Below are 13,306 nucleotides of genomic sequence, written 5' to 3'. Positions count from 1 at the left end.
AGAAAGGAGGGTAGGTAGTGGAAACCCATAGGGACATCTCAAAGAACTCCAGTTACTGTACAAGCTAAGTAGCCTCTCTTTCGAGTAGTGTTCTTATGGGTGCTCCTCTAGAGGTGATTGCCCAGCAATATCATCTGAAGACAGTGGGAGTGTCAGAGCTTGATGTAGGACTGACTCTAAACTGCAGAACCAAAGGTAGCATCTGCCCGAGAATCAACAACTATGGCATAGTGTCTCAAGAAAGTGTGGACCAAAGCCCATGTAGCAGCCTTGCAAATCTCTACAATAGAAATATCTCTCAGCAAGGCAACGAACAGACTTCAATTTGGAAAAATGGGCTATAGCACTAGGCATGGTATATTAGCAGCTGTATACCAAGAGTGGATACCCACTTAAAAAGTCTTAGTGCAAACACTCGGAACTCCTCTAGCTCCCTCCACAATAGAAACAAAAAAAGTGTCTCAGAGGCTCAAAAAGGTCTAGTCATGTTGAAATAGGTCAGCCCTCTCCTAACATCCAAAGTGTGAAAGGCAGCTTTCTTCTAGGCACATTGGGTGCAGGATAGAAAACTGAAGATGAACTGATGGGTTTATGTCAAAGTCTGATGTAACTTTGGGCAAGAAACACAGGTGTGTTCAAAGAGATCCCTTTTCTCTGAAAAACAGTGTAGGGAGGGAGAGCCAGCCATGAAAGCAGCTAGCTCACCAATTCTTCAGTCAGAGATAATAGCCACTAATTAGGAGAGTTCAGAAGCAAGCAGTTAGCTAGCAGTTGAAATGGAAGCTTCATCTGAATACTGAGAACTAAGTTTAAGCCCCAGTTAGCTGAGGGGTATCTAACACTCAGGAAGAGATTTGCTAACCCTTTGATGAATCTGGAAGTTGCAGGATGAGCATATGCAGAGAAACCTCCACCAGAGAATGAAACAAACACTTATGGCAGCTAGATGAAATTTAATGGAACTCATAAGAAAAATTTCCTTTCTTCAGAGGCAGAAGATATTCCAGAACCTCCAAGATGGAGGAATCAACAGGAGTTAGGTGACAGTAGGTACACCAGTGATCAAAGCTTTTCCATGTCTGAAAGTACGTCCTCCTGGTGGAATTTTTGCTACTAATAGGCAGGATTTCCTGAACCTCTCCTGAACAGGAGAGTTCTAACCCTGAGAGCTATTCAAATACCAAACCTTGAGCTGTAGAGAGTTCAGGAGGGAGTGAAGAATGGTCCCTGAGTCTTGACTGAGAAGCCTGGGCATTCACTGAACACTGACAGCTGGATGGGAGGAGAGGCAGAGGAACCACACTTGTCTTGGCCAGGTTGGTGCAATCATGATGACTGGCCTTGTTTCATCTGATTTTGTTTGAGACCCTCTGGATGAGCAGCTTTGGGGGAAAGGTGTAAAGTAGACCCCTGACCATGAGAAGAGAAAGGTGTCTCCCACAGAATGATGACCCAGACCTCCTCTTGAGCAGAACTTCGAATACCTCTGGTTGCTGTGCAGCGAATACCACCAGAACTTTTGTGAACACCACGAGGGATAGTAGACAGTCCAAAGGGAAGGACTTGATCTCAGTAATATTCCTGATCTATCATGGAGTTTAGGAATCTCCTGGAGAAGGGTGTATCCTGATATGAAAGGACACATCCTGAAGAGATCAAATGACAGCTGCATCTTGAATTTCTGTATCTTGACAAAGGTATTCAGCATCTTTAGATCTAGAATCAGTCTCCACCCTCCCTTCCTTCCTTTTAGGAACCAAGAAGTATTTGAATAAAATCCTCTTCCCTTGTACTGAGTGGGAACTGGTTCAATGGCTCCTATGCAAATAAGGGATACAATATCTTGTTTTAGAAGAGGTTTGTGAGAAGAGTCCCTGAAAAGGGACGGGAAAGCGCAGAAGAAGTGGGTGGAATACCCAACATTATACCCTCCAAAACGTCTGTTGGAGGTACTTTGCCCCCATAAGGTGTAAAAGTGAGAGACACAATTCCAAAAAGGTGGGAGACAGGATGATGCAGCATCAGATCTCGATTAGAGGAGCATTCATGCACCTCAACCACTGCATCAAAAACATTTTGTAGGCAATGATTGCTATGTCAAGGTAGCAGGAACAGTTGAGAACTTTCCCTCCTGCATCCTGGGTTTTTTCTTAGGTGGCTCCGATGACCTGCAGTACATGGAGAAACGGGATGTATGTGATCTCTGTGTTGTCAGAGACCAAGTAAATTTGTTCTTATTCACAGGCTTATATATGCCCAAAGAATAAAGAGCCGCACGGGAGTCTCTCAGAGAGCACATCTGTGTTCTGTAGCGCATGGTCTCCGGAGTCACTAAACAATTTCAAACTATCAAAGGGAAGTTCCTCTACTGTGCTGTGGATGTCTCTAAAGCGATGAAGCTCTACACGTAAATACAACTGTTGAGATGGCGCGAGCTTCCGTAACAGATGCGTCGTGAGAAGCTTGCAGGGTTGTTCTCACCAAAAGCTGCCCCTCAGCAATAACTGCTTGAAATTGCTCTCTATGCGCACAATCAAAGAATTAAACATTGTGTAACTGATGTGATTATGAAAAGGAATACTTGTGGCACCTTAGAGACTAACCAATTTATTTGAGCATGAGCTTTCGTGAGCTACAGCTCACTTCATCGGATGCATACTGATGAAGTGAGCTGTAGCTCACGAAAGCTCATGCTCAGATAAATTGGTTAGTCTCTAAGGTGCCACAAGTACTCCTTTTCTTTTTTGCGAATACAGACTAACACGGCTGTTACTCTGAAACCTGATGTGATTATATTTTTACTCCTGGGGGAAATTCTGTGCCACTGCGCAGTGCAGAATTTACACAGACATTGATGTTCTGCACAGAATTTCCTTTTCCCCAGACAGAAATGGGCTGCAGAGCTGCTGGCCACCACTAGGGTCTGCTGGACCCAGCAAAGACCAGCTTCCACATAGAAGGCACTGCTAATGGGAGGGAGAGGGAGCTGGAGGGTTCCCAGCTGCTGCAGTTCCCGGCACATCCGGAAGGAAGGAGGCGGCATGCAGGAAACTCCACACAAGCCCGGGACCCACCATCAGGCTGTTACTCCCTCTGGATCCCTGGGCTCTAGGAGGGCAGAGCATGCAAGTGAGGGTCTGGGCTGCCGGAGAAGACTCCCCGCAGCTGGGCTCTGGGAGGTAGGGAGTGTGGGTTTCTGGGCCGCCCAGCTAGGCTCGGGGAAAGTAGGGAGGAAGAGGGAAAGAGAAACACAAACTGGGTTGTCATAGGGGTTTCTTTAATTCTGTACTCCTGGGGGGGAGGGGAGGGGAGAGAGAGAGAGAGAGAGAGAGAGACACTCTCTCTCTCTCCCTCTCCCCCACCCACCCACCCTCTCTCCCCTGACAGCTATTTTAAAATAAATTACCAAAATAACTGAAACTGGTACAGTGTTAATTTGACAAATAAAATTTGCAGAATTTTAAAATATTGTGCACAGAATTTTTAATTTTTTGCCACAGAATTCCCCCAGGAGGATATTTTGCCAGAGTCACCTGATAATTAGCAATCCAGAATTGCAGGGCTGAAGACAAATAACTCTTGGTCTAAGCACTTGTGGTGTTTATAATGTGGAGTCACCTTTGAATCGTGTTGCCTATTACATTCACTCACTGCATCCATGACCAGTGAACTAGAGGCAGGATGAGAATGTAAGAATTCTGAACCCCTAGCTGGGACATAATATTCTGTCTCTGTCGTCTTAGTTGTTGAGGGTAGGGAGAGCGGTGGCAAGGAGTGCGCAAGGGCAGTAGCAGGAGTCTGTCAGATCATCTGACAAGTTCTAATAGTTCCTTATTTATAGGCAAAGCTACCTGTATGATGGTAAAGTATCAATCAATTTACGCTGTGTCTCCTGAAGTACTTCTAATGGAATCTGGGAAGTGTCTACTACTCTTTTCACCAAATCCTGGAATTGCTTGATATCATTCACATGAGTTGGTGAGGGTATCACAGCCTCAGCTGGGGAGGACGAGGATATATTAGTCTGTGGAGTTTCACCCAGAAGCTGACGAGGAAGCATCTGTGCCGATTCCTGATGAGTCCTGGACATTGAAACTTGCAGTACCAAGATGTGTATAGGACACACTAACTCTGGCTGTACTGGCACTCTTGGTACCAAAGAAACAACTTTGGAACCAACTGCACGGACCCAGAAGCACCTCATTCAGGCTCTGATGGTACCAAAGACTTGTGTACCAAACCATGGGTATTGCATGTCTCTAACATGAAGGGAGCCTCAGTACTGAATTCGTTTAAAGCCTCCTCAGAAGCCTTTAAGGAGTACCGGGTCTCCAGTACAGCAGGCCTTGTAGGAATATGGTCTCCCTGAGGAGATCTAGCACTCCTCTTGGATAAGGCTTTCTCCATTTCACTCAAAGGTCTGTCTTTCAAAGATCTAGAAAGCGACTGAACACTTAAGACTAATGGGGCACTGTGGGAGCTTCGAGGCTGGTGTCTGGAGCGGGGAGGGGAGTCTCTCGGGCCTTGATCTGAAGCCAGACAAAGTGAACATTCCATTCTGAGGAGCTCAAGTTTTATTTCTGTCCCTCTTGGAGCGACTCTTGAAGTTCATGCAGATCTTGCACTTTGAAGGCATGTGCGTGTCCCCAAGGCAATGGATACAGTGCAACTGGCCATTACTAACTGGGAAGCATTCCCAGCAAGTGAGACAATGTTTGAAGCCTGGGGACTTAGGCATGCCCCACAGGGAAAAAAGAAAAACAAACAAAACAAAACCAAGCTTCAAGAGGACCTCCCCTATAATGGAAGAACGGGAGGCAAAGCCTCAATCAAATGAGAGAAAAGAACTCTCAAAAAAACAAAGCAAACAGTAACTACAAGAGCTACAAAGAATAAAACTGGAATACAAGAAATTTAATATAAAGAACTCAAACTTGACAAAGTGAGAAGCTGCACAGGCAAGCACTACCAACTGCTCCATCTCAGGCTGAGGGTGGTCTGTCTGTCACAACCCTACGTAGCCTCAGCGCAGAGCATAAGGATAGCTACAACATTTGTACAGACCGAATGCACACTGCTGGCAAAAATCTCTGATTGAATGTTCATGAAGACCTCAAGTGGAGCATCCCCAGGGACAGTATTCAAAGAAGAACTAACTTTGCATTTACTGCTTCACGGTAATTTATGAGTTGCAGAAATGGTGAAAATTTGCACCCAACATGGTGGAAAAGTGTTTGCAAGAATCTTCTCTATCTGGCCCTTTTGGTATGTCTTCTCTTTCCTTACCTCCCCCTCTCCTATCAAACTCTATGGTGAGCTATTAAAGAAGGATGTTCCTGTGGTTAGGGCACTAGCCTAGCACTTGGGACACGCAGATTCAATTCCCTGCTCCACCAGACCTGCTGTGTGACCTTAGACAAGTCACTTAGCCTCTCTGTGCTTCAATAACCCATCTGCAGAATGGAGATATTTACCTTCAAAGGGCAGTTGTGAGGATAAATAAAAGAGTATCTATATCTTTAACCCCGACCTGGGGTATTCTATCTGTTACCCAAGATCCATAAACCTGGAAATCCTGGACGTCCCATCATCTCAGGCATTGGCACCCTGACAGCAGGGTTGTCTGGCTATGTAGACTCCCTCCTCCGGCCCCACGCTACCAGCACTCCCAGCTATCTTCGAGACACCACTAACTTCCTGAGGAAACTACAATCCATCGGTGATCTTCCTGAAAACACCATCCTGGCCACTATGGATGTAGAAGCCCTCTACACCAACATTCCACACAAAGATGGACTACAAGCCGTCAGGAACAGTATCCCCGATAATGTCACGGCAAACCTGGTGGCTGAACTTTGCGACTTTGTCCTCACCCATTTCACATTTGGGGACAATGTATACCTTCAAATCAGCGGCACTGCTATGGGTACCCGCATGGCCCCTCAGTATGCCAACATTTTTATGGCTGACTTAGAACAACGCTTCCTCAGCTCTCGTCCCCTAATGCCCCTACTCCACTTGCGTTACATTGATGACATCTTCATCATCTGGACCCATGGAAAAGAAGCCCTTGAGGAATTCCACCAGGATTTCAACAATTTCCATCCCACCATCAACCTCAGCCTGGACCAGTCCACACAAGAGATCCACTTCCTGGACACTACGGTGCTAATAAGCGATGGTCACACAAACACCACTCTATACCGAAACCTACTGACCGTGATTCCTACCTACATGCCTCCAGCTTTCATCCAGACCACAACACATGATCCACTGTCTACAGCCAAGCTCTACGATACAACCGCATTTGCTCCAACCCCTCAGACAGACAAACACCTACAAGATCTCTATCAAGCATTCTTACAACTACAGTATCCACCTGCTGAAGTGAAGAAACAGATTGACAGAGTCAGAAGAGTACCCAGAAGTCATCTACTACAGGACAGGCCCAACAAAGAAAATAACAGAACGCTACTAGTCATCACCTTCAGCCCCCAACTAAAACCTCTCCAACGCATCATCAAGGATCTACAACCTATCCTGAAGGACGACCCAACACTCTCACAGATCTTGGGAGACAGGCCAGTCCTTGCTTACAGACAGCCCCCCAACCTGAAGCAAATACTCACCAGCAACCACACACCACACAACAGAACCACTAACCCAGGAACCTCTCCTTGCAACAAAGCCCGTTGCCAACTGTGTCCACATATCTATTCAGGGGACACCATCATAGGGCCTAATCACATCAGCCACACTAGCAGAGGCTCGTTCACCTGTACATCTACCAATGTGATATAAGCCATCATGTGCCAGCAATGCCCCTCTGCCACGTACATTGGTCAAACTGGACAGTCTCTACATAAAAGAATAAATGGACACAAATCAGACGTCAAGAATTATAACATTCAAAAACCAGTCGGAGAACACTCCAATCTCTCTGGTCACTCGATTACAGACCTAAAAGTGGCAATACTTCAACAAAAAAACTTCAAAAACAGACTCCAATGACAGACTGCTGAATTGGAATTAATTTGCAAACTGGATACAATTAACTTAGGCTTGAATAGAGACTGGGAGTGGATGGGTCATTACACAAAGTAAAACTATTTCCCCATGTTTATCCCCCCCCACCCCACCACCACTGTTCCTCAGACATTCTTGTCAACTGCTGGAAATGGCCCACCTTGATTATCACTACAAAAGGTAAGGAATACTTGTGGCACCTTAGAGACCAACCAATTTATCTGAGCATGAGCTTTCGTGAGCTACAGCTCACTTCATCGGATGAAGTGAGCTGTAGCTCACGAAAGCTCATGCTCAAATAAATTGGTTGGTCTCTAAGGTGCCACAAGTACTCCTTTTCTTTTTGCGAATACAGACTAACACGGCTGTTACTCTGAAACTACAAAAGGTGCCCCCCCCCACTCTCCTGCTGGTAATAGCTCACCTTAAGTGATCACTCTGGTTACAGTGTGTATGGTAACACCCATTGTTTCATGTTCTCTATGTATATAAATCTCCCCACTGTATTTTCCACTGAACGCATCCGATGAAGTGAGCTGTAGCTCACGAAAGCGTATGCTCAAATAAATTTTTTAGTCTCTAAGGTGCCACAAGTCCTCCTTTTCTTTTTGCAAATACAGACTAACATGGCTGCTACTCTGAAATATATCTTTAATGTATCTCAAAGCATCCTTCCTGACCGTGGATTGCTTAGGATGGAGCTGTAGTGCACCATGGCTTTCAGCAGCCAATTCGAGTAGCCTGAAAGGTCTGGTGTTGTTCAATACACTGTCATAGTGCCCTGGATAGACTCTTAAACAGGACACCACAGATAACTCCATCAGTTAACAGGGGACTATTAAAAATAGAAAGATAGGACTCGGGGAGAAGGTCTATTTCCCAACTTCCAAGAACCTTTTTCTTTCCTCCTTCAGTGTGAATAAGTCTACAAAGGCCTGGGCCTTTTGCAGCTTTTCTAGCAAGGTGACAGACTTTTTTTTCTTTATTTTTTGGCCCGTGGAAAAACACAACTAAAAATGCAGATTTTTACACCTCCATTTCATCTTTCTACACATTTAGTGAAAATATGCATCTTTTGCCAGTGAAGGGAAAAGTGTATTATTTTACCTTAACATTTGATTTCTTGGAGAAGTTAACAACCACTCCCCAACCAAAATCATCATCTTCATTTTTTACCTAAAAAGATGAAAGCATGTTATAAAAATAACCTCTAGAAAAAAAGCACAATGACAAGAATACTTTATGGATTGCTGTTTGCAGTGTTGTAGTCATGTTGGTACCAGGCTATTACAGAGACAAGGTGAACCAACTTTTATTGAACCAATTTCTGTTGGTGAGAGACAAAAGCTTTTTAGCTACACAGATCTCTTCTTCAGTCTGTTTATGGGTTGCTGTGATTTATAACAAAGCTGACTTTGAAGCAAACCTTATTAAACAGTCAACCCTAAAGGAAGGTTAAAGAACTACAATTAAAGTCAAATTTACTATTCAGCTGGGATAAATAACATTTTGCCAGAGAATCAACTGGCAAGTAGACACAAGCCTCGGAAGTTTGACAGGCGGGGGAGATGATAAAAGAGAAGCAATTTACCTTTACCAGCCTGCCTGGCTGTAAAAACGGCAAGCAGTATTTTGGCTTGTGAACATATTCCTCAATTTCTTTACCCAGTTTAGCAAGCTGCTGTCGGATTTTGTAGTAGATGACCACGCTTTCCTCATTTGGAATTTCTATTTTGTTGTACTGTTCATCCAATTTATTTACCTCTGCAAATAAAACAATCTTGTGTAAACGTACAGAGTCACACATTATCCTAAACAATGTTATAGCAAAGAAGCATTCACAAAAATATGTAGTTAAATAGTATTTGAATATCACTTTCAATACAAGTTTTCTGACTATTTAAAACAAATCAAATTAAAATATAACCCCCTTTCGGAAAGCTTGATATCTACAAGTTTGTCCTTTAATATTTAGCTACAAATACTATGAAAGTTATAGACCAAGAGGTCATATTTAAAACACATTCATCATTATGAACTAGCTTTGTAGAAATGAGGGGATTTTGGATATTATTTTCCCAGAAATCCCTGCTAATGGCTGCACAACAGTCCCATTAGGACCTGAGATTGCCAAATTCATTTGCAAGAGGGATCACTGTTCAGCAACACAAACACTCCCTTCTACCTCTCACCTATACATGGAAGGCAGCTACAAGGTTGGTTGCATAGTGCTGAGAACAAAAAACACAGGACCAGGAGTCAAAAGCCTGAGTTTGCTTCCCATTTCTACTACCCTGTTGTGACCTAGTAATACCCTCTCTCTCTGCCTCACTCCCCTCCCCGCTCTCAGTCTCTAAAATTTTGGTGGGGGAATTCTCTCCTGTCTTTCGCAAAAAGAAAAGGAGGACTTGTGGCACCTTAGAGACTAACAAATTTATTTGAGCATAAGCTTTCGTGAGCTACAGCTCACTTCATCGGATGTACTTTGAGATTTACAAGCCTCAGCTGCTGGGCTGCAGAATATTGAAGAGGTTGTGGGACTACAGTGAGTTCTAGGTCCAAGCCCTAAATTCGTGGTGCCAACAGGTTCGTGGAAGGCCTACATGCCACCAAAGGAGGAAGCAGCTTGTGAGGTGCTCACAGACTCATCCAGTGCAGATGAGGATGAAGGTGTCCTCCATGGCTCACCAGTCACTCATCTTCCTCTATTACTGACCCCTCAGACTGAAACAACAGCTATGGGGAACCCAAGTTGTTTCCAGTGGGAGGCTAGTAGTACACAATGATCTCCATGAGACCCCAGGGATAGGGTACAAGTTAAGCAGATGCCAGTCCAAGATAAGAACTTCTGGGGCAGACTACCCCAGGACGAGTGTAAGTCCTAAATGGGTCACAGAAAAACCCGGCATGAGCCTTAAGCTCCATTTTTGATGGCACTGGGACAGTGACCGGACCCCAGGGAACCAAGATATAACCACTTCTAGGAAACGTTTCACTCTGTCATTGACGTCTATAGCAAAGTAACACAGAGAAGGTGACACGGATATCAACGGAGACACGATCAGCATAGATTCCCCACTCTTCCCGGTGTCAGAGGGAGCATCGGCAGAAGTTGATGTCAAAGGAGCCAATGTTGACAGACTGAGAGCAAAGAAAACTGCTGCTGTGCCTTCTCTGCTTCCTCTCCCAGCCAAGGGATAAAGAACCCTGATGTGAAGAAGCCAAAGCTCAGGGAGAGTATGGCCTGTAATATACCTCCACAGAATGGACTGCATCTCCAGCCTTAGTAAACCCTACTCCACTTCATAAAGGGAATTGCAACTGAGGTGCCTACAGAATTCTAAAGCACAGTATGGTTTTTGGTATAATAATTTCCAGGAAATACCCAGCTTGCTCTCTGGCATAGTTTTCTGAAGCAATGCTGGACTCTACATTATGGGAACAAAGGGTTGGGCATGTCTATCGGTGTGAACTGTTCTCTGAGAAACGCACATCATAAGTAAGTATGGTCTTAAATGCCACCCGTGCAACCCAATACATACACAGAGCAATGGGGTGCCAAAAACCAAATTCCAAACCTGGTGTGGATCTATTATTTCCCCCACTTAATGGCACTGAAGAGGTGAATTGCTCATTCTTCACTGGCAGATGAAGTAGATACATCTGCTATGGTTTTGGGATTCCATTGGGTAAAGCTCCTGGAGGAGTTTGAACTGTCAAAAACTGATTAACAAGAAGCACATTGGAAATTCATCTTGGCTCATGGAAATACTGTTTAAAGCAGGAAGAGCATGGCTCACAGGGCTAGCCACTCGAAGGAGTAGAAAACAAAAGCCTTGTTTCCATCAGGATTTTGCTTCACCATTGATCAATTTTCCAGACTATTTACAAAGCCTTACTAGAGTATCTTTTTTTCTGGTGGTCTGGACACCATAGGCCTTAAATTCTTTCTTAGATACTGAAATCAATTTGATTTGTGTGTGTTTTGAACAGAATAGAAACCTTGTCTGCATCTTCCATGAGCTCAAAGACACCTTTTTTTGCTCCTCTTCTTCTCCTCGTACACATTTTCAATGTGGTGATCATCCTTGTCTTATCCAGTAGAACAGGTTATCTCACTAAATTCTGTTCCCAAAAAAGGTCCAGGTGCTATTACAGAACAACAGAAGACGGCTTCCGTCCCTGAAAACCCTCTCCCGCCCACAACCATAACAGCAAGTGCACTAAGCATTCTGCTGCCAGGAAAGGAGAGGCTGTACAGTCTAGAATCTCTGAGTGGATTCTCATTATAAACATAACACCCTATCTTAGCTATCCAACCCCACAGTTGAAGTATCTTTGACACAGTCTCTCACATAGTTAAGTATGTGATACACATAATACTTACTTTCTACTACTCCTGGAATAGCTCTGTAGTGTTGAAACTGGTAGAAGGATTTTTCTAACATGTATTCAGGGTTAATTTCCTCTACTCGGAGCAAGTTCAACACCATGTTGTATGTCAAGTGAAAAGCGCTGTTTAGAGGATCAGCTGAGCCCTTAAGAAAAAAAAAGACGCCCCCACACAAAATATTAGTTACAGCACAAGCAAAGCAATACACAATATATTTGAAGCAGTGTCTTATGTGAAAAATTATTAAACTGATGCTTTGTATATCTTTGGATAAAGGCTTTATAAACACCATAATATTTTTCTAGATCTCACATCAGATCCTAACTAGCTGTATGATGAACATCCAAGAAACATAGCAGTGCTTTACATACCACTGTTAGGCAGGTAAGTTTGTCAAGTCAGTGCAATTAGAACCTTTTATATAAATTGATCCTAATAAACTCAGGAGAATAATTTTTATAAAATATAATCTAGTGTCTCCTTTAACTTCTTTAAAAAAAATTATGTACATACACACAGTTTTTTCCCTCCCTACCATATCTTTGTAACTATTTAGATACAAACAAAACTTTATCACAGCATATACCACGTGAGAAAGAATATTTCTTCTTCACATACCAAAAAAAAATCTAACAAGATAAAGCCTTCAGGATTGGTCCCCACATTACACACAGGCAGCTATGATAGTGGTTGCTCTGTTATGCTCTTAAGGATTAATTTCTATAATAAAGGATAGGACCCTTTTAGATGGAAGGCACTTCTGTACCACATGGAATGCCTATGTTTTGGAAAAAGAACGCGGAGTACTTGTAGCACCTTAGAGACTAAAATTTATTTGAGCATAAGCTTTCTTGGGCTAAAGCCCACTAGGCCAGTGAAGTATGGGTGTGTTATATCAGTAATTCACTTGTTTGTCAGGCAGGTCCAGTGAGGCGTGCTTGACCCAAAAGCTGAAATTCACAGAAAGCCAACTTGGTAGCTGGGCTTCCCTCTTAGGAATACCCCATTTCCCACTGATATGCAGCCTATCAACCATTAAAATAACGTAATATTTTAAAGACATTTTGCATTTTAATCTGCTAAGCAGGAGAGCACAACTGATGGCTCTGCAGCACTTGATAGGTGTCTTTCTCAATTTGTAAAAGACTGAACAGAAATTCCATATTCATACACATACACACACACTTTGTGAAAGTGAAATCTGAGGTCATCTGATTTGACGAAAAATACTCAATGGCTAAAAACAGACTGGCAATGACAAAAAGCAATGCTTTTAAATTAATTTTTTTGTAAATGGAAAATGAAATGAAAACAAAAACTAGTAGACCACTACATTTGCCTTAATACCATGGTATCAAGATTTAAGGGAGAATTAGGTTTCCTCCAAAAGTATTAACTGAACATTATACCATTGTAGATTGCTACTGATTGGCTTTCCATAGCTTAATTCTGGAAGCTGCAACTAGAAAATTCACAGGAGTCTGATTTTTGCATTCATCCTTTGAAGATTTAACATTTTCTGCCACCTGGTATCAGTATCTATTCTGAATTTGCTAAACAGCAGTAAAGTTGCTGTGGGAAGTCTGAAACAGGCCACCTGAGTATGTCCAGCCCCATTCTAACTAACCATTTCTCATGACACTCTTTTAATTCGAAGTCCTTATACATTTTAAGAAGAATTTTAGCATCAATGAGTAAATCACAATACTTATTAGAACTGACAAAAATATTTATCATATTGGTGAGAAAATAATTTCAATAATTAGAATCTAAAACAGTGTTGCACATTTGTGCAAACCTCTATCTATATCTCCTCAGAAACTTCACTGCCATAAAAAAGTATAGGTTGGTCAAGTAATTCCTATCAACGAAGTAAACATTTAGGGA

At 43.0% G+C, this 13,306-nt stretch overlaps 1 protein-coding gene across 1 annotated transcript in view; it reads right to left on the bottom strand.

Annotated features, from left to right (window-relative positions):
• The window catches only part of MTREX (Mtr4 exosome RNA helicase), a 100,326-nt gene that overhangs the window by 36,877 nt on the left and 50,143 nt on the right, over nt 1–13,306 (bottom strand). Inside the window, exons 16-18 of the mRNA XM_037902802.2 lie at nt 11,414–11,564; nt 8,618–8,790; nt 8,134–8,202 (exon numbers count right to left, since the gene is read on the bottom strand). Of these exons, the coding sequence (XP_037758730.2) occupies nt 8,134–8,202; nt 8,618–8,790; nt 11,414–11,564 (393 nt within the window). The remainder of the gene's footprint in view (nt 1–8,133; nt 8,203–8,617; nt 8,791–11,413; nt 11,565–13,306) is intronic.

This window comes from Chelonia mydas, chromosome 5 (assembly GCF_015237465.2).
Source record: "Chelonia mydas isolate rCheMyd1 chromosome 5, rCheMyd1.pri.v2, whole genome shotgun sequence".
NCBI classification, from domain to species: Eukaryota; Metazoa; Chordata; order Testudines; family Cheloniidae; genus Chelonia; species Chelonia mydas.
Note: the sequence above shows the minus strand (reverse complement) of the source record. Positions and strands in the feature narration are given on the sequence as shown.